The 24,760-nt window shown below is 43.8% G+C and overlaps 2 protein-coding genes across 2 annotated transcripts in view; one reads left to right on the forward strand and one right to left on the reverse strand.

Moving 5' to 3' along the window:
• The window catches only part of tp73 (tumor protein p73), a 47,620-nt gene extending 39,291 nt beyond the window's left edge, over positions 1 to 8,329 (reverse strand). The window contains exon 1 of the mRNA XM_014146164.2: positions 8,193 to 8,329. Within this exon, the coding sequence (XP_014001639.1) occupies positions 8,193 to 8,224 (32 nt within the window). The 5' untranslated portion in view covers positions 8,225 to 8,329. The remainder of the gene's footprint in view (positions 1 to 8,192) is intronic.
• wrap73 (WD repeat containing, antisense to TP73) lies at positions 363 to 24,605 on the forward strand. Its single transcript, XM_014146168.2, has 13 exons — positions 363 to 517; positions 1,185 to 1,280; positions 7,738 to 7,890; positions 8,323 to 8,439; positions 14,033 to 14,105; positions 14,732 to 14,835; positions 17,011 to 17,097; positions 17,944 to 18,078; positions 19,314 to 19,391; positions 22,791 to 22,896; positions 23,209 to 23,334; positions 23,564 to 23,755; positions 24,095 to 24,605. Exons 2-13 carry the CDS (start codon positions 1,212 to 1,214, stop codon positions 24,208 to 24,210), a joined length of 1,356 nt encoding a protein of 451 aa, XP_014001643.1. The 5' UTR covers positions 363 to 517; positions 1,185 to 1,211; the 3' UTR covers positions 24,211 to 24,605.
• Positions 24,606 to 24,760: the final 155 nt, after the last annotated feature.

The raw sequence follows: 24,760 nt of genomic DNA on the forward strand, positions 1-24,760 counted from the left end.
AACGCGGCCCGAGTTCTTAATTAGGAATTTCTAGTTGGATGACTGTTCAAAACGATTTTTCCCAGTCTGAGCTAGTTTTTTTTTCTGAGTTCACAGTTGTCTTGAATGCACTGAAGTCTGAAATGTCCGAGTTCTCAGTTGTTTTGAACGCGGCGACTGTTTCCAAAACGAATGCACTCACTTTTCACCATATAAACACTCCTCACACCGGGATAACCCGGGCCAGATAATCGAATCCCCTCCATGTAATCTCTGCTGAACTACATTTCCCGGCATAATGAAAAATTGTCTTCATGCTGATTGGATGGCACTCTTGTGCGTTTGATTTTGCGCGCACACCACGTCGGGTGACAGAGTAGTTTGCTATTTGACTAGACTCTTGTGCAACCTCTGCCCAACCGGTACCAGAGGTGAGGTAAATCAATCGCACCGAAGCAAGTATCAGACAGTTATTGTTGTCATGCACTTGTTTGATAGCATGTGAACGAGGAAAGTTTTCAACAAACCCTGGATACTGGTGAGTCGCTCAACCTTGGACGATAAACATCACGCTAAACATAAAACATACCGTTTAATGTGTGGAACGAATTAGTGAACTACGGTATCTAGCTAGCTAGCTAGGTTAGCTAACGTAAGCTTGACGATAACAGTACTGTTAACTTGAGCCAGCTTGCTTAGAATGCAAAAAACACGTTAGCTGACGTTCGTCACTGATTCACATTTACTGGTTTGTTTACGCGACTGGTATGAATAACAAATGATACATTGACGATAGCTAGCCATTTCAATGGGCATCAAACAGGTGTAGCTACTTAGCTACTTTAGCTAGCTAATCTGTCAAACCTACTCGCTTGCCATATAGAGCCGTAACTCTCTTCTGTGCTACCAATGCAATGTGCATGTTAAAAGTCGCGTTACCAACTTGTTTGTTCACGCACTACTACTAGTTAGATGCAAATGTTTCTTTATTTTTAGCAAACGTTAGCTACAGAAGTACTGTACAGTTAGCCTTAACTTCCGAAGAAGGCATATGGTTTTTGGCTTGAAATGCATCCATGGTCTCAGTCGCCACCTTGTGGTTATTATTGACCAACATACTCAAGACTTGGTGAACAACGCGAGTAGCCAGCTTTTTTGGGTTGTATACTGTTGACTATTCACATGTTCATGTCCCCTTTCCACAGTGACCAGTCATTTTGTTAAATTCAGAGATGAACTTCTCTGAAGTCTTCAAACAGTCTAACCAACTGTGCAGAGTTTCACCAGATGGAAAATATTTGGTAAGCAATAATTTGTTTCAATATACACTTAGTAATCAAATCCAAGTTTATTTGTCATGTGCACCGAATACAACAGGTGTAGACCTTACAGTGAAATGCTTACTTACAGGCTCTAACCAATAGTGCAAAAAAGGTATTAGGTGAACAATAGGTAAGTAAAGAAATAAAACAACAGTAAAAAGAGGCTATATACAGTAGCGAGACTATAAAAGTAGCGAGGCTACATACAGACACTGGTTAGTCGGGCTGATTGAGGTAGTATGTACATGTAGATATGGTTAAAGTGACTATGTAGATAATGTAATGATTAAGATTGTACACAAAATTCTACCGAAAACAGATACATACTGTATACAGGTTGGAGCAAGAAGGTGCCACACTGGACATGTGTGTTTGGTTGCCAGATCACTTCCTGCTGCCAATAATGATTTATTAATTGAAGGCTACTGGGTTCCATGAAATGAGTTCCTTTTGCATCCCTTTAATATTTTACGTAGAAATTGTGCACCAATATATAGTTTAAAAGTTTGTTATATTAAATGAAGCTCCCTTTTAATGTAGACCACATGGACAATTCAATAAATCTGATTTATGGTATGAATAAAGAATTGCTAAAGTGCCAGAATTCTACATTTTGACATGTCCCTTTGCACCCTCTGTGACTTCTAGGAAGATTTGAATATACTTAACCCCAAAATGTCGGCAAGTTTTCACCATCATTGTAAATCCAGAGTTATTAGCCCCTCATTTTAAGGCCAACCCTGTTACGTGAACTGAAGTTTAATTTTAATATGGTGAAACTATTCCTTTTTAAGTAATTTTTTTATAACATCTAATTGTCAGATAACTGGTTTTAATCTTTTTGGCCATTTGCTGGTGTGCTGTGGAAAACTCTTACCTATAGATGGGCTCTAAATGTTTTATCAATTTCATTTTTTAAAATTATGTTTGCATTCAATTGTCCCTGTTGCACCCTATAAGCTTCCAATTCCCCAAATCCAAGGGGATTTATGGCTGATTTTAAGATGAAATCGTCAACCCGGTTACTTGATTTGGCACTTACCATAGTCCTTTTTTTATTTAACCTCTAGAGATAGGAAAACAAGTTTTTATTTTTTGTAAATATTTTTTTATTATGGAGTGACTTGCTGTCGCAAAATATACAGAGATTTCTGGGCATGCAGGATCCACTAGCCTACCTCCTTTCAGCTGCTGCTCATTGCTCAGTCACTCAGTGATTCTGCTGCCGCTTGTACACAAAACAGTTTGATCAAACGTAGTTAATTGTAACAGTAAGCTGTTGCAAACATAAGCATGACATAAAGAGGTCTAGCAATATCATGTTATTTTTTCAGGAGTTAAATGCAGCTATTTAGGCAAGCCATATGTAGCTTACACAGCATATCAAACAAGCAAAACACAAGACACTCATTCAATAGCGATTTGATGTCATTTTTTTCATCATTGGAAACATTGTCTGAACAGGAGGCAGACTGGCTATATGGCAGCATAATTGTAAAGATTACATCACGCAAAACAATAATTGTTTTGCCCTAATGCAATGTGTAGACTGTCTTGCTTGTGCTACAGCAATATCCGTTTCAACAGACAGAAGGTTGTAGCTGGCCCTTCATATAGGCTATATTTTTGGATCGATAGTTCAAATCACAGCAGTTCAGGAATGAGGCAGAGACATGGGCTACATCATTTCGATCAAATTGGTTGAGAGTTCAGAAGAGGGTGAGTAAAGAAAGAAACGTGAATGTGTATACATAGCTAGGTTTCCATCCAATTTTCTACAGATTTCATGCAAATATTCTAAAATGCGCGTAAAGAAAATATGCACATTTTCCCACGAGTGGTGTTTCCACCAAAGGGACTAGTTGTGGATAAAAATCAGTGTGTGATGACGTAGTGCACACAATGTAGTTTTTCGCGTAAATTTTCATGTAGCGAATAAAAATCAAAAGTTCAGTGCGTTATCATCGCATTTTCAACTCTACTGATTGTGATAAAAATAACTGTTGCGTTAAATAGCGAATGTGCCTACTCAGGTCTTGGCCACTGCTCTTTCTCATATAATACATTTTACAGACACAAAAAGATCCCACCATGTTGAACAAACAAATGATCTGTCTGCATTTATACAATTGTAACGAAACTTCCTGTTTCGATCACAGATTTTTTTTGTTATACCATATGACTTCCATAAAAACTGTGGATGGAAACATGGTTAATGACCCATGTGATTCGGATCCTTAGATTTGAGAGAAGTTTCCAGAGTGACGGAGGCGGGGCAGGGGCCTCTGTCTTTTTGTTAATTTTAATATGTGCTCTTTATGCATCATGTCTGCAATAAGACACTAAAGTAAAACTGCAAAGAAATTAACATTTTGTCCTGACACCACTCTTCATATTTTCAAGCATAGTGGTGGCTGCATCATGTTATGGGTATGCTTGTCATCGGCAAGGACTAGGGAGTTTTTAGGATAAAAATAAACTTAATAGAGCTAAGCACAGGCAAAATCCTAGAGGAAAACCTGGTTCATTCTGCTTTCCAACAGATACTGGGAGACAAATTCACCTTTCAGCAGGACAATAACCTAAAACACAAGGCCAAATATACACTGGAGATGCTTTCCAAGATGACATTGAATGTTCCTGATTGGCCTAGTTACAGTTTTGACTTAAATCGGATTGAGAATCTATGGCGCAACTTGAAAATGGGTATCTAGCAATGATCAACGATGAACTTGACAGAGCTTGAAGATTTTTTTTAAAGAATATTGTACAATCCAGGTATGCACAGCTCTTAGAATTACCTAACACACTTGCAGCTGTAATCGCTGCCAAAGGTGATTGCAACATTTATTGACTAAGGGTTGAATGCTTATTTAATCAATATATTACCATTTTAATTAATAAAAAAAAGGTAGAATTTGTTCCCAACTTTGACATTAGAGTATTGTTTGTGGATCGTTGACAAAAGACAAATCGATTTTAATCCCACTTTGTAACATAACAAAATGTGTAAAAAAAAAAAACCAAGGGGTGTGAATACTTTCTGAAGCACTGTAGCAACATGCCTATAAAGTGCCTTCTGAAAGTATTCCGACGCCTTGACTTTTTCCACGTTATGATACAACCTTATTCTAAAATGGATTAAATCCTTTTTTTCCTTCATCAATCTACACACAATAACCCATAATAACAAAGCAAAAACAGGTTTTTAGACATTTTTTGCAAATGTATTAAATAAAAACGGAAATATGACATTTACATACAGTACCAGTGTGGACACACCTACTCATTCAAGGGTTTTTATTTTTACAATTTTCTACATTGTAGAATAATAGTGAAGACATCAAAACTATGAAATAACACATATGGAATCATGTAGTAACCAAAAAAGTAGCCACCCTTTGCCTTGATGACAGCTTTGCACACTCTTGGCATTCTCTCAACCAGCTTCACCTGGAATGCTTTTCTAACAGTCTTGAAGGAGTTCCCACATATGCTGAGCACTTGTTGGTTGCTTTTCCTTCACTCTGTGGTCCAACTCATCCCAAACCATCTCAATTGGGTGGAGGTGATTGGAGGCCAGGTCATCAAATATACCTTACACAGCCTGGAGGTGTGTTGGGTCATTGTCCTGGTGAAAAACAAATGATAGTCCCACTAAGCGCAAACCAGATGGGATGGCGTATCGCTGCAGAATGCTGTGGTGTGCCTTGAATTCTAAATAAATCCGACAGTGTCACCAGCAAAGCACCCACACACCATTACACCACCTCCTCCATGGTTCACGGTGGGAACCACACATGCGGAGATCATTAGTTCACCTACTCTGCGTCTCAAAGTCATGGTGGTTGGAACCAATCTCAAATATGGACTCATCAGACCAAAGGACAGATTTCCACCGGTCTAATGTCCATTGCTCGTATTTCCTGGCCCAAGCAAGTCTCTTGTTCTTATTGGTGTCCTATTAGTAGTGGTTTCTTTGCAGCAATTTGACCATGGAGGCCTTATTCATGCAGTCTCCTCTGAACAGTTGATGTGTCTGTGAAGCATTTATTTGGGTTTCAATTTCTGAGGCTGGTAACGTTAATGAACTTATCCTCTGCATCAGAGGTAACTCTGGGTCTTACTTTCCTGTGGCGGTCCTCATGAGAGCCAGTTTCATCATAGCGCTTGATGGTTTTTGCGACTGCACTCGAAGAAACTTTCAAAGTTCTTGCAATTTTCCAGATTGACTGACCTTCATGTCTTAAAGTAATGATGGACTGTCATTTCTCTTTGCTTTTTTGAGCTGTTCTTTCTATAATATGGACTTGGTCGTTTACCAAATAGGGCTATCTTTTGTATACCACCCGTGCCTTGTCACAACACAACTGATTGGCCCAAACGCATTACGAAGGAAGGAAATCTCTAACAAGGCACACCTGTAAATTGAAATGCATTCCAGGTGACTATCTCATGAAGCTGGTTGAGAGAATGCCAAGATGGGGCAAAGCTGTCAGGTAAAGGGTGGCTACTTTGAAGAATCTCAAATATGAAATATATTTGTATTTTGTTTAACCCTTTTTTGGTTACTCCTTATGTGTTATTTCATAGTTTCCATGTCTTCACTATTATTCTACAATGTAGAAAATGGTAAGAATAACCCTTGGACACACGAACCCATTCAAACTTTTGACAGGTACTGTAAGTATTCAGACCCTTTACTCCATACTTTGTTGAAGTGATTACAGCCTCGAGTCTTCTTGGTATGACGCTACAAGCTTGGCACACCTGTATTTGGGGAGTTTCTCCCATTCTTCTCTGCAGATCCTCTCAAGCTCTGTCAGGTTGGATGCGGAATGTCCCTGCACATCTATTTTCAGGTTTCTCCAGAGATGTTCAAGTCCGAACTCTGGCTGGGCCACTCAAGGACATTCAGAGACATGTCCCGAAGTCACTCCTGCGTTGTCTTGGCTGTGTGCTTAGGGTCGTTGTCCTGTTGGAAGGTGAACCTTCGCCCCCAGTTTGAGCTCCTAACCTGCTCCAGAGCGCTTTTCATAAAGAAGCTCTCTGTACTTTGCTCTGTTCCTCGATCCTGACTAGTCTCCCAGTCCCTGCCACTGGAAAACATCCTCACAGCATGATGCTGCCACCAGCATGCTTCACTGTAGGGATGGTGCCGGGTCTCCTGTAGACGTGATGCTTGGCATTCAGGCCAAAGAGTTCAATCTTGGTTTCATCAGACCAGAGAATCTTGTTTCTCATGGTCTGAGCGTCCTTTAGGTGCCTTTTGGCAAGCTCCAAGCGAGCTGTTGTGCCTTTTAGTGAGGAGTGGCTTCTGTCTGGCCACTCTACCATAAAGGCCTGATTGGTGGAGTGCTGCAGAGATGGTTGTCCTTCTGGAAGGCTTTCCCATCTCCACAGAGGAACTCTGGAGCTCTGTCAGAGTGACCATCGGGTTCTTTGTCACCTCCCTGACCAAGGCCCTTCTCCCCGGCTTGCTCAGTTTGGCCGGGCCACCAGCTCGAGGAAGAGTCTTGGTGGTTCCAAACTGCTTCCATTTAAGAATGTGTTCTTGGGGACTTTCAATGCGGCAGACATTTTTTGGTACCCTTCCCCAGATCTGTGCCTCGACACAGTCCTGTCTCAACTTGTAGAAATATCTCAAGGATGATCAATGGAAACAGGATGCACCTGAGCTCAATTTCGAGCAAAGGGTCTAAATACATATGTAAATAAGGTATTCTGTTTTATTTAATACATTTTCAAAAATGTCTAAACATCTTTTCACTTTGTCATTATGGGGTATTATGTATAGAAAGTGGAAAAAGGGAAGGGATCTGAATCCCCCAAAAGCACCATTCTGCACTAACAAATTTTTATTCAGACATTTGGAACAACACAAATAAATAATCATAACATTTAAAACTATATAAATATATACGAAAATAAGACTCATAAATATCAAAAAGTAACAAAGACAAATAGAAACAAATTTGTGTTGATTTGGCACCCGAGCATCAACACATTACCCATCCCCCAACACTGTCAACCAAGAGTCAACACTAAACCAATTCACCGTGGTGGTGTGCAGACTGGTTTTATATCATTTTTAACGATTTTGCACAAACCAGAAAAAAATGCAACAATGTGTCTGTGAAACTATATATTCACAGTATTATGAATGAATTGCGCTTTATTTGGTAGCATTTAAATCTGCCACTGCATGACATGTACCCTAGTCATATGAATGTTTTAGGTGCAAATATGATGCATACCTTATGCACTCAAAATATGCACTTTTAAACATCGACAACAGGCATGGCAGATGGACATTCATGGTCTTACAACCGAGGAGTTAACAAGTCCAATAAGTACACAGGTAGATGTGCTGGAACACAACCTTTTTCTGCCTGACTGTCTCACTGCCGGTCTCTCTTCATCTGCTCCCCCCCAGGCCACGTGTGTGCAGTACAGGCTGGTGGTGCGAGACGTGAACACCCTACAGATCTTGCACCTTTACACTTGCCTGGACCAGATAGTCCACATGGAGTGGTCCTCTGACTCGCTCTTCATCCTCTGTGCCATGTACAAGAGGGGACTAGTGCAGGTATGTGCTGCTCTATTAGACCAGTGCATTTTGTTTTTATCTCATTTGTCCAATAATGACAGTTGGTGTAGTTTTTGTGTGTGTGCTGATTTAGCTTGTTCACAGCCTGTTGATGGATGCTTAAATATACAGAATGTGGGAAATTAAACTGGGAACCAAGTTTACAAATATAAATCAACAACTTGCACCGATAAAGTGGAATTTAAGTAGATAATTACTGACCATTTTGAAATGAAAGGAAAATTACCCCTCGTTTGAGACAGTGTTAAGATCAAATGCACTGTGCAAAAAGAACAGCTTACTTTTGCAGAGGTAACCATCTCCAGTCTTTCATGGCGTCTCTGGATCAGATTTGGTGTGGTCAAAGGTTTGAGTACAGGTTGAGCTCAGGGAAAGGCAGTTGTCCTTCTCTCACAATCTCTCTCCTCTCAGGTGTGGTCTCTAGAGCAGCCCGACTGGTACTGTAAGATTGACGAGGGCTCAATAGGACTAGTCTCCTCTCGCTGGAGCCCAGACGGACGTCACATTCTCAACACCACAGAGTTCCATGTAAGTGTGAAGTCACTAGGAGTGTGTTTATGTGTTTCTGTCTGGTGTCGACTGTTGCTGCCCATAATGAAGGAGGAGACCTGAAAATAGCCAGCAGACACCAGACCCTGCCCCACCTGACAAATGTATGCCCGATTTCACAGTTACTCCAGCTAGTATTCTGTCATATCCTCGACACACGAATTAAGTTCCTTCTGAGTCCTATTCCGTTTCTCCTCCCCGAAGTGTGCACTCGTTCACTCCCTTTGAAGCATTTAAAAAGCACTGGATTGGTGTAAGCCTGTGCTTAAGTGGGTTTTCACCATGTTCCTTACACTACTCCCTCCCTTTGAAATCCATGGGGGAAGTGTACAGGGGGAGAAACGGAATTGGGCTGTAGATATTTGTGTTATATTCTTGGAAGATGACAATCCATCCAATGTGTCTTGTCACACATCCGATAGGCTGTGATATTCCGCCACATTTTTAATGTGGTGAGTTTTGCTTAATAAGAAATGGCAAAGTACATTTATAGTGTCTTTCTGATTAGTTTAGACTTTGAATGAACATGCTTGCTGGAACCAAACCAGTGTCAGTGTGACGACATCGCAGCTTGCTTTGCACGTCTGCAACGACTAGGTGAAAGTGCAGTTGTCTGGCTTGTTGGGAGCATTTTTGTCCCTAGGTATCAGACGGGGGAGTGGGCTGCACTCGTCCTCGCCCGCCTGTTTGGGTTACGACTTGGGCACCGTGCCACGGCGGGGCTCGCCTGACGCCCGAACCCGACTCCAAGACTCACTGACAGGTGCCGGGGCCCAGGCACAACTGTGTCTGGAGGTTTGAGAGGGAGCAGGGAGTGCAAGTGTCTGACATTTCTGTTTTGTCTGTCTGCTTCTTCAACAAATACAGGAATAGAATGGAGTCTCCTTAGGTCTGTCTGCTCCTGGGTCTTTCTGCTCTTTCCATGAAATTCTGAGAAGGGAACAATTGTCAGTTGTGGATGTTGGGAAGATGTAAAACATTTTGCAACAGAAAATGTGCATTTCTTATTGGATAAGTTCAAGTAGCCCCCCCCGTTTGTTGCCTTGTATGGCTCAGAACTCATGCAAGATGCCCTGTTTTCCCATTTGGGGTGCCAAGCCCGTTTACCAAAAGTCTAGGGGTGATGACGCCCACGTTGCCCAGTGCTGCTGACCTCACCTTCACCCCTCCACAAAGATTTCATTATGGCTGTGCCAGACTGGTGTTCGTATCAGGGCTCAGTTTCAGCCGGGAGCTCATGAACAAGATGCTATATTAACTTGTTAGGGGACAGCTGCTGTGTGTTGAACCCACTGTGTGTGTGTGTGTGTGTGTGTTTTCTTTTCTCCCCACTGACTGTTTTGATACCTGGGTGCATTTTGTCAGTTAACAGCTGATAGTGCTAGACGAGGGTTTGGATTTACATTCATCTCTGTAGATATGCCATTTTGCGTGGGAGAGTCGCCGGAGCAGCAGGCCGCGGCGTGAGCCAGCCTCCGGATCTGACCTGACCTGCAGCCCTCATCACAGTCTGCACTGCTTTGCGCTTTTTCTCCATGTACAAATGATTTCAAATGGTTAACGAGCAGCTTTTTTGACGCTAAAATTGTCTTACACCACATCTTGCATGCATTATGTGATTTAGCTTACGGCCTCTCGCTACTGTACATAAAAGACAATTGGAAAGTTGATTAGTCTATTGCATTCTCCATGTTATTACAAGTTAGCAGGACATCTTGGAGTCTCTTGGCTGTCTGTCATACGATAGGCTACCCACTCACTCATCAGAAGCAACTTAACATTGGTAATTAGGCCTAGCTTCATGGATGGGGCCGATGTCATTCAAATTGGTGTTTGTCAAATGACTTTTACCCTCATTGTATGTTCGAATCAAAAAGCCATACATGTTTGAATTCACACTCCTGATTCTCTCCACTGGCACTATGCTGCACATATTCCCTACTAATCCAACAAACCAGCTGAGCAAGCTATAAAACCGGTGTGGAAGACATCCACTCAAGGCCGGCGTCGAACATTATATACCTCTAATGGTTTTTGCATTGTTGGGATCAGGTTAGCTGCGTGCCTGGCCGGCGGCGCTGGATCCCCGCTAACGCATAGCATGTTGGCTGTCAGAGAAACTGTGAACCCAAGTAGCTTCCACAGCTCTACTCTGACAATCGACAATCAGTCATCCAGACTGACGCCTGGCTACACTGCACTCCGATCCACGGGGGAATTATAAGGCTGTAACAGGAGAAATAGGTCTATATCGGGTTGAGATACCGTCTCTAATGGGGAATGCATATGAACTTATCCATTGCTGACAGATAGGCCTATGCAAAGATTCCTCGCAGGAGTCGCAGCATCACTAATTCTCTCTCGCATATAAAAAGTGCTGCCACAGGAGGAGCTGATGGATTTGTGATTTGCTGTCAGGGATTCTGCGGTGTAGTTGGTCCTGTTTTTCAAGTGTAGCCTTTCTTGTCCCAGTGGGACTGTTCTTTCTAGGGTTAAGTTGAGGGCTTGAGGCATAACTCCTGTGAGGTTAAGTTTAGAACAAGGCTGTGGGAGAGCTTTAAACAGGAAAAACGAAACAGTCAAATTAATTCCTCCCAACGGGAAGTGAACCAGTACTGTTGTGAGCTGTAAGCCACGGTTTAGTCCCTCTATCCACCCCGCCAGTCACCACAACACCCTAGCAGGCACCTCTGCTACAACTCTGTAAAATGTGCTGTCTTCTCGTTGACACATGGCCTCCCTGCATATACAGTGCATTCGGTAAGTATTTAGACCCCTTTTTCCACGCTGTTACGTTACAACCTTATTCTAAAATGGATTAAATTTAAAAAAATTACGTCATCAATCTACACACTACCCCATAATGACAAAGCGAAAACCGGTTTAGACATTTTTGCTAATTTATTAAAAAGAGAGAAAAAAGTATTCAGGCCCTTTGCTATGAGACTCGAAATTGAGCTAAGGTGCATCCTGTTTCCATTGATCATCCTTGAGGTGTTTCTACCACTTGATTGGAGTCCACCTGTGGTAAATTCAATTGATTGGACATGATTTGGAAAGGCGCACACCTGTCTATATAAGGACACACAGTTGACAGTAGATGTCAGAGCAAAAACCAAGCCATGAGGTCGAAGGAATTGTCCGTAGAGCTCCGAGACAGGGTTGTGTCAAGGCACAGATCTGGGGAAATGTACCAGAACATTTCTGCAGCATTGAAGGTCCCCAAGAACACTGGCCTCCATCACTTTTAAATTGAAGAAGTTTGAGAAACAAGATTCTCTGGTCTGATGAAACCAAGACTGAACTCTTTGGCCTGAATGCCAAGTGTCAGGTCTGGAGGAAACCTGGTACCGTCCCTATGGTGAAGCATGTTGGTGGCAGCATCATGCTGTGGTGATGTTTTTCAGCTGCAGGGACTGGGAGACTAGTCAGGGTTGAGGGAAAGATGAACAGTGCAAAGTACAGAGATCCTGCTGCAGAGCGCTCAGGACTTCAGACTGGGGCGACGGTTCACCTTCCAACAGGACAACGACCCTAAGCACACAGCCAAGACAACGCAGAAGTGGCTTCGGGACAAGTCTTTGAATGTCCTTGAGTGGCCCAGCTGTTCGAACATCTCTGGAGAGACCTGAAAATAGCTGTGCATCGACGCTCCCCATCCAACCTGACAGAGCTTGAGAGGATCTGCAGAGAAGAATGGGAGAAACTCTCCAAATGCAGTTGTGCCAAGCTTGTAGCGTCATACCCAAGAAGACTCGAGGCAGTAATAGCAGCCAAAGGTGCTACAACAAAGTACTGAGTAAAGGGTCTGAATTCTTATGTAAATGTGATATTTCAGTTTTTTTTAATTTTTTTATTAAATGTGCAACATTTTCTATACCTGTTTTTGCTTAGTCATTACGGGGTATTGTGTGTAGATTGTGGGAGGGGGGGAAATTATTTAATCCATTTTAGAATAAGGCTGTAACATAACAAAATGTGGAAAAAGTCAAGGGGTCTGAATACTTTCTGAACGCACTGTAACACACGTAATAGTAAAGAAGCCTAAAGCTGATGATCATGCTGTGAAGGCCAATACAAAGCATTATTTGTGTCCCTTTATTCTGATGGCTAAACAGAAGCGGTTTTATTTGTTCTTGGAACATCTCGTCTCTGTCCTAGAGACTGAAACGCCAGTCTACTGCTCCCAGTTTGCTTCCAAGGTGTAGTTTACCAGCTTCAGTGCCCCAGACTGGCATGCCAGGCAACACAGAGAAGCATTTCTCACCTATTTTACATATGTGCCGCTCCCTCCCTCTTCCCAGTTTAAAAATACACCATGGCTTGGGGGCTCTAACCCCCCCAGACAACCTCCCAACCCAGTCCCCCCCATGTCAATGTGGTGGGGTACAAGTTGTCCAAGAAGAACTGTGTTGAGCTGTGTTGACGGTGGTTTCCATGGATCTGTGGACGGGGGGAAGAGTGTGGGTGTAATGACAGGCCACAGCTGGATGTCTTGGTACCTCATGAGCGTGTCCTGGACAGTTAGACCCTTACCCAGGGAAGCAACAGCCAGTAGGTCAGACAGACTCCTGCCTGAATGCCTTCCTTCCCTGAGCGAAAAAGTGAGCCCTAGTTAGAAAATCAGGGAAAGCCTGCAGGATGCCATGCTAGGAAACTACATCTATTTAAAGTTCCTCTTTCTTCATACAGTTGTGTAGTTTTCTGATGTTTGCACTTCTCTTACAGGAAGGTAAGTGCAGGCAAAGGGAGAACCCTGAATTAAGTTTTCATTGGAATTTTGGGAGTGTGTCGGTGTGAGTTCTGACGTGCACACCATTATAAGCCGCCGCCTACCAAGGCCGCACAGAGGCTGAGGGTCTTGATTACAGTTCACACTTGAATGGACGACCCTTGACTTTGTCACTTCTGGGGGTGGTAGTAGACAGACTGGCCTTGTATCTATTGTCCAGTCCTGCTGGTAACCGATAAGGGTCGTTCTTGTATTTAACTGCTGTTATTAATGGATAGGCTACAGATTTCATTATTGTAGCGTTTAGATTTCGAACTTTCCCTTGTGACTGCTTTAAGCATTCAGCACAACCACTCTTCTTAGTCTTATCCATCACGAAGACCCTCGTGGATCTCTTCTACAGATCGACATGGAGTCCCCCAGGGGCTGTGTTGAAGCCGAACGGGGTGACTGCTGCGTTTTAGTATAAAACCTAAACTGACGGAGTGGCGGGGATAGCAAGGCGCTCTCAGCGGTCTCATTAGTCGAAGAGTTGACTGAGCTCTTACTAATAGGTGGCTGTTGTTGACGCCCTGCTCTCAGAGCTCCACACTTACCACATTAAAGCCTCCATCCAGCTCCTCTTACAGAGGAAGAGGACATGTTGCCAATGAAGAGAGGGCATGTGGCGCAAACGGCGGCGCGGTTTGCAATATTAAACGGGCGTAGACATTCAAAATAATTGATCCCCGATCGAAGATGTCTGTTTTTGGACGGATGAGTCTTTGTAGGCTTTTCCCCTGTGCTAGATATCCTTTCGCTGGGAGATGATTTATATTTTTTGTTTCTTTTTTTTGACAGCTGAGAGTTACCGTCTGGTCCTTGTGCACCAAAGCCGTATCTTACATCAAGTACCCCAAGGCATGTCAGAAGGGTAAGTACGTGTGTGTGTGTGTGTGTGTGTGTGTGTGTGTTTTTCAGCGAGGACTTGGGGACAGGGCCAGACTGACTGGCTGACACATGGGCTGGTGAATCGCGTACCTCCCGGTCCTTTGACCTTAGGGCCTATGGGCCATCTGCTGACAGCTGGAGCCCTCTTCAGTAAATGGTGCATGCTCGCCATAACCTGTTTGTCAGCAGCCAGTGGAGTTATTGTCTTGGGCTCCAACCACTACCCAAAGGTTCACACACCACCACCACGTGACCCAAGCACCGTTGGAGCCACCGTATAAATAATCCAGAAATGTCAACCACTTGCCGCTGAGGGCCTCTTGATAGTTACACTCAATAGACTGTGCTGTACACCACACCAACACTATAGGTTAACATGACGACTAAATGACCACAAATTATTTTGGACACGTGTCACCTAGATGAACCTATAATGTAGGTCTAAAGCATATCACTTTTGCATCTGCAAATTGTTCTCTATCCCAACATTGTCTTTGTACAAGGACTAGATGATTAGTAGTTGAGTCAGGTGTGCTTGTGTGGGGCAAGATGTTGACTATGTTAAATAGCGTTTCCTGTGCATTGTTTATTCCTGGTCTGTGGTTCCAGGGATAGACTTCAGCAGGGACGGCTGCTACATGGCCCTAGCGGAGCGCCGCGACTGCCGAGACTACGTTAGCGTGTTTGTGTGTGACGACTGGCACCTACTGAGGGTGAGCGCCCCTCAGAGCTCCCACCACGGGAGTGTCCAAAAAAATCTACTTTTGGATTTACATTTTAGTTTGATAAACTCAGCAAAAAAAGAAACGTCCCTTTTTCAGGACCCTGTCTTTCAAAGATAATTTGTAAAAATCCAAATAACTTCACAGATCTGCATTGTAAAAGGTTTAAACACCGTTTCCCATGCTTGTTCAATGAACCACAAACAATTAACGACCGTTCCACAGGTGCATGTTCATTAAGACACTAACAGCTTACAAACGGTAGGCAATTAAGGTCACAGTTATGAAAACCTAGGACACTAAAGAGGCCTTTCTACAGACTCTGAAAAACACCAAAAGAAAGATCCCCAGGGTCCCTGCTCATCTGTGTGAACGTGCCTTAGGCATGCTGCAAGGAGGCATGAGGACTGCAGATGTGGCCAGGGTAATAAATTGCAATGTCCGTACTGTGAGACGCCTAAGACAGCGCTACAGGGAGACAGGACGGACATCTGATCGTACTCGCAGTGGCAGACCGTGTAACAACACCTGCACAGGATTGGTACATCCGAACAGCACACCTGCGGGACAGGTACAGGATGGCAACAACAACTGCCCGAGTTACACCAGGAACGCACAATCCCTCCATCAGTGCTCAGACTGTCTGCAATAGGCTGAGAGAGGCTGGACTGAGCGCTTGTAGGCCTGTTGTAAGGCAGGTCCTCACCAGACATCACCGGCAACAACGTCGCCTATGGGCACAAACCCACCATCGCTGGACCAGAGAGGACTGGCAAAAAGTGCTCTTCACTGACGAGTTGCGGTTTCGTCTCACCCGGGGTGATGGTTGGATTTGCGTTTATCGTCGAAGGAATGAGAGTTACACCGAGGTCTGTACTCTGGAACGGGATCGATGTGGAGGGTCCGTCATGGTCTGGGGCGGTGTGTCACAGCATCATCGGACTGAGCTTGTTGTCATTGCAGGGAATCTCAACGCTGTGTGTTACAGGGAAGACATCCTTCTCCCTCATGTGGTACCCTTCCTGCAGGCTCATCCTGACATGACCCTCCAGCATGACAATGCCACCATGCACAGAACGAGCAGTATGGCTGATTTCCTGCAATACAGGAATGTCAGTGTTCTGCCATGGCCAGCGAAGAGCCCGGATCTCAATCCCATAGAGCACGTCTGGGACTTGTTAGATTGGAGGGTGAGGGCTAGGGCCATTCCCCCCCCCCCACAGAAATGTCCGGGAACTTGCAGGTGCCTTGGTGGAAAAGTGGGGTAACATCTCACAGCAAGAACTAGCATATCTGGTGCAGTCCATGAGGAGGAGATGCACTGCAGTACTTAATGCAGCTGGTGGCCACACCAGATACTGACTGTTACTTTTGATTTTGACTCCCCCCCCGCCTTTTTTCAGGGACACATTATTCCATTTCTGTTAGTCACATGTCTGTGGAACTTGTTCAGTTTGTCTCAGTAGTTGAATGTTATGTTCATACAAATATTTACACATGTTGAGTTTGCTGAAAATAAATGCAGTTGACAGTGAGAGGACATTTCTTTTTTTGCTGAGTTTACATGCATGTGTACACTGAGGGTACAAAACATTAGGAACCCCTTTAATCCATCAGGGCATTGACTCGACAAGGTGTCAAGCGTTCCACAGGGATGCTGGCCCATGTTGACTCCAATGCTTTGCACAGTTGTGTAAAGTTTGCTGGATGTCCTTTGGGTGGTGGACCATTCTTGATACACACAGGAAACTGTTGAGTGTGAAAAACCCAGCAGCGTTGCAGTTCTTGACACAAACTGTTGCGCCTGGTACCTATTACCATACCCCGTTCACTTAAATATTTTCTTGCCCATTCACCCTCCGAATGGCACACACACACAATCCGTATCAAGGTTTACAAATCCTTCTTTAAAACTTTCTTCTCCCCTTCATCTATACTGATTTTTTGAAGTGAATTTAACAAGAGACATCAATAAGGGTTCATAGCTTTCACCTGGTCAGTCTGTCATGGAAAGAGCTCATGTTCCTAATGTTTTGTACATTTTGACACGTTGTAAAGTGGGACCCAAACAACAGATGCGCCTGTACAGATGCACAGTTTGTCCCTGTCTATTTTCTGCTGATTGTCTGGATCCTCTTGTTTGACCTCCCTGTCTACCTTTCAAAGCACTTTGAAACAGAGACCCAGGACTTGGCGGGGGTGGAGTGGTCTCCTAACGGCTGTGTTCTGGCTGTATGGGACAGCTGTTTGGAGGTAAGCCATTGGAAAATTAGTTTACATTTACATTTAACATTTAAGTCATTTAGCAGACGCTCTTATCCAGAGCGACTTGATTAGTGTTATGTTAGCTAGCTACATAGTTGCCTTTGTAACATAACACTAATCAAGACGTTCCTTTGTAATGTATTTAGTTTCTACAATGCTGCTCGTCGGTAATAGTTGGCTAGGTTTGGAAATGGCGTCGCGGGGGACGAAAATAGCTGGCCAGCTAACCTCGATAATTACTCTAAACTACACAATTATCAAACTATGACAAAGACAACTTATTGACTAAAATGACTAAAATGATACAGTACTGCTGGCTGGTAAAGTAGGCTAGCTAGCAGTGGCTGCGTTGTTGACTTTGTTTGAAAGTGTAGCTGGCTAGGTAACCTCGATAGTTTCAGTGCTACACCTTATCATGATACAAAGGCAACTATGTAGCTAGCTAACACTAGCTAACCTGGCTAGCTAACCTCGATAATTACTCTAAACTACACAATTATCTTAGATACAAAGACAGCAAAGACAACTATGTAGCTAGCTAACAATTCAGTAATCAAATCGTTCCGTTGTAATGTATTCGTTTCTACAGTGCTGCTAGTCGGTAGAAGTTGGCTAGCTAGCTAGCAGTTGTTGACTAAGTAGGAGAACGGTGGCGCGGCGCGGCGGACGAAAATAGCTGGCTAGCTAACCTCGATAATTACTCTAAGCTACACAATTATCTTTGATACAAAGACAGCAAAGACAGCTAAGTAGCTAGCCAGCTAAGTAGCTAGCTAGTTGACAATATGTTGAGAGTGGGAACCCCGAGAGTGTGTCTGTGTGCTCTCTCCCCAGTACAAGGTGCTGCTGTACTCGCTGGACGGCCGGCTGCTGTCCACCTTCAGTGCGTATGAGTGGTCACTGGGCATCAAGTCTCTGGCCTGGAGTCCCAGCAGCCAGTTCCTGGCCATCGGCAGCTATGATGAAAAGGTCTGCGCTCTGTCTCCTTCTCTTCCTTATAGGCTTACGGTGGCTTCCAGATACACGCATTCTGTGCAACCTGTGCAGATCTGTGTTAATTTCTTCAACAATAATTTAATTTCGTCAATTAACTATTTTTCCTGATGAAAACAAGTGACGATAACGAGAAATCCCTTGGGGAAAAAAACATTACAAATGACTTCAATTTACTTGCTGAAAATGTAACTAGATGAGAATTTCACATGAGCCTAATGGTCATTCAATTTGACATGAAGCTCCTTTTCATCTATTTTGCCCAATCATAAGCATGCATGCCATAACAGAATATTTAATGCAATCCTCTCATTGGCCGATAACGTCTTTCAGAGCCTGGCGTCTCAGTCACTTCACTCTTTTCTCTTTTGAACTGATGCACAGCCAGGACACTTCCATTTTATCTTGCCTCAATAAGAAACAATGTATTTGATAATCTTTGCTTTCACATATGCCAATTTAGCTCTTATCACGTTATGTGTGCTGTAATTCATCTATGTTGCCATTCTTGCGGTTCCGCTAATGCGAGTTGCTTTTTTCCGACATAATACTTCTGACAGTGTTGGAAAGCTCGTCTTCTCCCCTTTTCAAGGAAATCACTTATTTACCCCCCTCCGACCGTTATGATGGGGAGAAAATCAGAGCTGTGAATTGTTGAACCTGTAGCCAAGGCTTTATAGCAATATGGTTAATTATTCCTTGTATTGGCTAAATTCTGCCACAATAGCAATGTTGACAGCTAAGGTATGAGGGGATAGTAGCCTTGTCCAACTAGGCCTATCTGCACACAATGGAAGCAGAAAGTTGTAGTTGTGTATTGGATAAAATGCACTGACTATGTGACTGATAACTCAAACTATGACATGACTAAAATATATTTTAAGACTAAATCTATAATAGCTGGCAAATTTAATGAGGATGCAGATTATAATGATGTGGTTCCTGAAAAGAAACTCTTATCTACTATCGTGCGTAGGCCTGAACAGAGAAGTGATTATTGGTCAAGTCCCATTCCAAACATTTGGGGCTGGTTTCCCAGACACAGATTAGGTGTAGTCCTGTAATGAAAGCACTTTCAATGGAGAATGCATTTTGTCTGGAGTATCATCCCATAGTCATGTAGAAAAGAATAGAATGAATTGAAGCTATTTTAGACTATAGGGACATGGAGTTGGTGTATGACTGTGGCCTTACCTGATGGTTTTGATCAGGTCCGGATCCTAAACCACATCACCTGGAAGAAAGTGACTGAGTTTGACCACCCAGCCACCATCAACAATACTAAAGCTGTAAGTACTCTTTCCAATGAGTAAATGTCAGTTATGTGACGACCTAACATGCTGAGGGGTAGGGGTTAAGGGGTCCATACAACTTTCACTAGTATACCCTAACACTCTACTACTCTTCGTCAATTGTTCTTAACCCTCTATTCCCCCTCCCTGTCCTTCCTCCATTCTTGTTCTTAATCTCTACTAATATGTTTGTTGATTGAACCGCTCGCAAGCAAGACTAGTTGCAGTTAAATAGATTTATAAACTGGGGGATTTGAGCCCTGAATGCTGATTTGGCTTAAAGCTGTGGTATATCAGACCGTATACCACGGGTATGACAAAACGTTTATTTTTACTGCTCTAATTACGTTGGTAACCAGTTTATTATAGCAATAAGGCACCTCGGGGGTTTGTGATATATGGCCAATATACCACGGCTGAAGGGCTGTGTCAGGTTACTCCGCGTTGGGAAACTGTTGAACATGAAAAACCCAGCAGTGTTGCAGTTCTTGACAAACCATGGCGCCTTTCACCTACCATACCCCGTTCAAAGGCACTTAAAAATTCACCTACACTGAAGTGGATTTAACAAGTGAGTGACATCAATAAGGGATTGTGGCTTTCACCTAAATTTACCTGGTCAGTCTGTCATGGAAAGAGGTGTCCTTAATGTTTTGTTACACTCAGTGTGTATATACAGTGCATTCAAAGTGTTCATTCAAAGTATACCCCTTGACTTTTTCTATATTTTGTTACGTTACAGCCTTATTCTAAAATACATTTAATCAATCTACACGCAATACCCCATAATGTCAAAGCAAAAACAGGTTTTTAGAAGTCTTTAAAAATTAATTTGCAAAAACTATCACATTGGCATATGAATTCCGATCCTTTACTCAGTACTTTGTTGAAGCACCTTTGGCAGCAATTACAGCTTCGCGTCGTCTTGGGTATGACACTACATGCTTGGCATACCTGTATTTGGGGAGTTTCTTCCATTCTTATCTGCAGATCCTCTCAAGCTCTGTCAGGTTGGATGGGGAGGGTCGCTGCACAGCTATTTTCAGGTCTCTCCAAAGATGTTCAAGTCCGGGCTCTGGCTGGGCCACTCAAGGACATTCAGGGACTTGTCCCAAAGCGTTGTCTTAGCTGTGTGCTTAGGGTCGTTGTCCTGTTCGAAGGTGAACCTTCGCCCCCAGCCTGAGGTCCTGAGCGCTCTGGAGCAGGTTTTCATCAAGGATCTCTCTGTACTTTGCTCCGTTCATTTTTCCCTCGATCCTGACTAGTCTCCCAGTCCCTGCTGCTGAAAAACATCCCCACAGCATGATCCTGCCACCACCATGCTTCACCGTAGGGATGGTGCCAGGTTTCCTCCAGATGTGACGCTTGGCATTCAGGCCAGAGCTAAATCTTAGTTTCATCAGACTAGAGAATCTTGTTTCTCATGGTCAGAGACCTTTAGGTGCCATTTGACAAACTCCAAGCGGGCTGTTATGTGCCTTTTACAGAGCAGTGGCTTCCGTCAGGCAACTAACATAAAGGTCTGATTTGTGGAGTGCTGCAGAGCTGGGAGAACCTTTTCTTAAGGACAACCATCTCCACAGAGGAACTCTGGAGCACAGAGTGACCATCGGGTTCTTGGTCACCTCCCTGACCAATGACCTTCTCCCCCGATTACTCAGTTTGGCCGGGCAGCCAGCTCTAGGAAGAGTCTTGATGGTTCCAAACTTCTTCTATTTAAGAATGGAGGCCACTGTGTTCTTGGGGACCTTCATTGCTGCAGACATTTTTTGGTGCCTTGACACAATCCTGTCTCGGAGCTTTACAGACACTTCCTTTGACCTCATGGCTTAGTTTTTGCTCTGACATGCACTGTCAACTGTGGGACCTTATGTAGACAGGTGTGTGCCTTTTCAAATCATGTCCAATCAATTGAATTTACCACAAGTGGACTCCAATCAAGTTGTAGAAACATCAAGGATGATCAATGTAAACAGGATGCACCTGGGCTCAATTTCGACTCTCATAGCAAAGGGTCTGAACACTTATGTAAAGGTATTTCAGATTTTTACAACATTTTCTAAAAATCGGTTTTCGCTTTGTCATTATGGGATATTGTGTGTAGATCAAGGATTTTTATTTAATCCATTTTAGAATAAGGCTGTAACACAATTTGTAAGTCGCTCTGGATAAGAGCGTCTGCTAAATGACTAAAATGTAAAAAAATGATAAAAATGTAGGGAAGGGGTTTGAATACTTTCCGACTGCACTATTCACTATATGACCAAACGTATGTGGACACCTGCTCTTTGAACATCTCATCCAAAATCATGGGCATTAATATGGAGTTTGTCTCCCCTTTGCTGCTATAACAGCCTCCCCTCTTCTGAGAAGGCTTTCCACTAGATGTTGGAACATTGCTGCGGGGACTTCCTTCCATTCGGCCACGAGCATTAGTGAGGTCCGGCACTGATGTTGGGCGATGAGGCCTGGCTCGCAGTCGGCGCTCCAATTCATCCCCAAGGTGTTTTATGGGGTTGAAGTCAGGGCTCTCTCTCTCTGCAGGCCAGTCAAGTTCTTCCAAACCGATCTCGACAAACCATTTCTGTATGGACCTTGCTTTGTGTAAGGGGGCATTGTCATGCTGAAACAGGAAAGGGCCTTCCCCAAACTGTTGCCACAAAGATGGAAGCACAGAATCGCCTAGAATGTTATTGTATGCTGTAGCGTTAAGATTTCCCTTTACTGGAATTAAGGGGTCTAGCCCGAACCATGAAAAACAGCCCCAGACCATTATTCCTCCACCAAACTTTACAGTTGGCACTTTGCATTCGGGCAGGCAGCGTTCCCCTGGCATCCACCAAACCCAGATTCGTCCGTCTGACTGCCAGATGGTGAAGCGTGATTCATCACTCCAGAGAACGCATTTTGAACTGCTCCGGAGTCCAATGGTGGCGCGCTTTACACCACTCCTGCCAATGCTTTGCATTGCACATGGTGATCTTAGGCTTGTGTGTGGCTGCTCAGCCATGGAAACCTCTGACTAACAGTTCTTCTGCTGATGTTGCTTCCAAAGGCAGTTTGGAACTCGGTAGTGAGTGTTGCAACTGAGGACAGATGATTTTTACACACTACGTGCTTCAGCAATCGGCTGTCCCGTTGTATTTTGGAAGTTATTACTTGCTGCCATGCAAACGATTTTGGGACTGTATCACTGTCCCCTCTGCTACAATACTCACACACCATTTCATGTCTCCCTCTACTGCTTTATATGTAATTGCTTGAAACACAATGCTTTTAATTGTGAGCAAGTGCTGCGAAAGGACCATTATTTACCTAACTGGGCACTTTAATGCTTGGGTGTAGATGAGGAAGTGTTGACCATGCCAGGTTACTGACTGGAGCTTGTGTTGTCAGGTGGTCTACAAGGAGGTGGAGAGGAAGCCAGTGGTGGGGAGTGCGGACCTGTCCATCCAGCAACACATCACCATGGGCAGCACCCTCTTCAACACACAGAGCAAATGTAAGCACAACTCATCACGCCACACCTGGCAGTGGATATTAGCCAACAGGAGAGTATATTTCATTAAATATGCAATATTCTTAGCTATAACACTTTCATTAAACCCCAACATTATGAAAAGTATTATAGCTTAAGAAAATCTGCAATTTTGAATAGATGAAATTGATGGTATAACTGACTCAATAACCCATATTCAGCATCATTTTTATTAGCACAGTGGAAAATAAAGTTTTATCACAGAGGCTATATCACTGTCAAAATTGTCTGACTGACTTATTGATCCTGCTTTTGCGGCGCATCCCTCTGTTGTAGATGAGATCTGCCCATTGCCAGTCCAGGTACGTGTGGTCAAACCTGACCTGGACCGTGCCAACCCTAAAGTCGGGGTCTCCTCCATGGCTTTCAGCTCAGACAACCGCTACCTGGCCACGAAGAATGGTAAGGGACAGATTCACACTGGAATGTTGCTCTACTAGCCAAAGGTGTAAACCCTGCAGACCCACACTCACAAAATGACCCTTTACCAACCAGGGTTAGATGTTGTCAATTTTCTGAATTGTTTGTATAGCATTTGGTGGCTGTCACAGAATTACTAGTCCCATTTAATTGTATGGTGGCTGTAGGGCAATGATGGTGCTGACGAGGGCGTGTGTGTCTACCCCTGCAGACAACATGGCCTGCGTGGTGTGGGTATGGGACATGCAGAGGCTGGGGCTCCTGGCGGTTCTGGAGCAGACGTCGGCCGTGCGCTGCTTCCAGTGGGACCCCCGTCGGCCCCGTCTGGCCCTCTGCACCGGCAACGCCAAGCTCTACCTCTGGTCCCCTGCAGGCTGCGTCTCTGTCCAGGTCCCCGCTGAAGGTACTTAGCTGTGACCCGGCCATCACCACAAACCTCATCGCATGTGAAGTCAAACATCACGGGTTATAATAAAAACGTGAAAGGAGTAGTCAAGCACAGTCAAATGCTGTGTACTTTTAATGATTAACAATATTTACATTCCAAATGGTTATTCATCAGGTCACCGCAAATGCCATAGAAATAGAACAGTGTTCCCCAAACAAAATCAAATACTCTGCTAAAACTGTGGGTACTCGAAGAGGTATGGAGGAACAGTACACTGGTAGGGACACTTCAGCTTGGCATATGTGAGCAGTAGGTGGAGGTCCTTAACGCCCCTTGTTTGTCCCTCCTTCCTAGGTGGTTTCCAGGTGCAGTCAGTGAATTGGCACTGCAGTGGAGACTCCCTGATCCTGTTGGGGAAAGAGCAACTGTGTCTGTGCTACATGGAGGTCGGGGAAGAGGACATCAAGTGAGAGAACTCCACGTACTCTCTCCTATTGGGGCCAGAGCATTAAGATTAGTACTCCAAAGACTGCCTGAGCCCATACTCAATCAGGGCTGTGGTCTGCACATGACCAGAAGAGTTCCAAAGTGCTGCTCTGACAGTCAACTCTATGGCCATTTAAACAGTGGTCATGTGTACGTGCACTGGTCAGTGTCAGCCATCCCTGCAGGTAACGTTCCACTTATTTAGAGGAGGATCACAATATAGGGCAGGTGTAGTTGAGGTCATAAAGCTCCTGTAGTATTTAAGAGATGTTTACAAAGTGCATTTGTCAAATCTCTCATCTAATTATTTTAAGTATTGTGTTTGTAAAAATGTAAAGTCGAGGTAACAATTATTTTGTAATAAAGTTTGCTACGAATACCCATTTATACAGCAACTGTCTAACCATGCTGGTCTACATTCAATCACTCCGAAGGCCTCAAACAGTTGGAATGTTCTGCTGTGGAAAAGGGTGAAAATGTAGTGCTGAGTTCCTCACACATGGGGTGGGGGGGGGGGGTGATGTGGATGTCTGT

The sequence above is a fragment of the Salmo salar genome, chromosome ssa15, assembly GCF_905237065.1.
Source record: "Salmo salar chromosome ssa15, Ssal_v3.1, whole genome shotgun sequence".
Taxonomy (NCBI): Eukaryota; Metazoa; Chordata; class Actinopteri; order Salmoniformes; family Salmonidae; genus Salmo; species Salmo salar.

Coding starts and splice junctions, on each gene's coding strand:
- wrap73 (XM_014146168.2), top strand. CDS start 1,212: ATGAACTTCTCTGAAGTCTTCAAACAGTCTAACCAACTGTGCAGAGTT. Junction 14,836..17,010: donor ACGACTGGCACCTACTGAGG/GTGAGCGCCCCT, acceptor TACCTTTCAAAG/CACTTTGAAACAGAGACCCA. Junction 17,098..17,943: donor TATGGGACAGCTGTTTGGAG/GTAAGCCATTGG, acceptor CTCTCTCCCCAG/TACAAGGTGCTGCTGTACTC.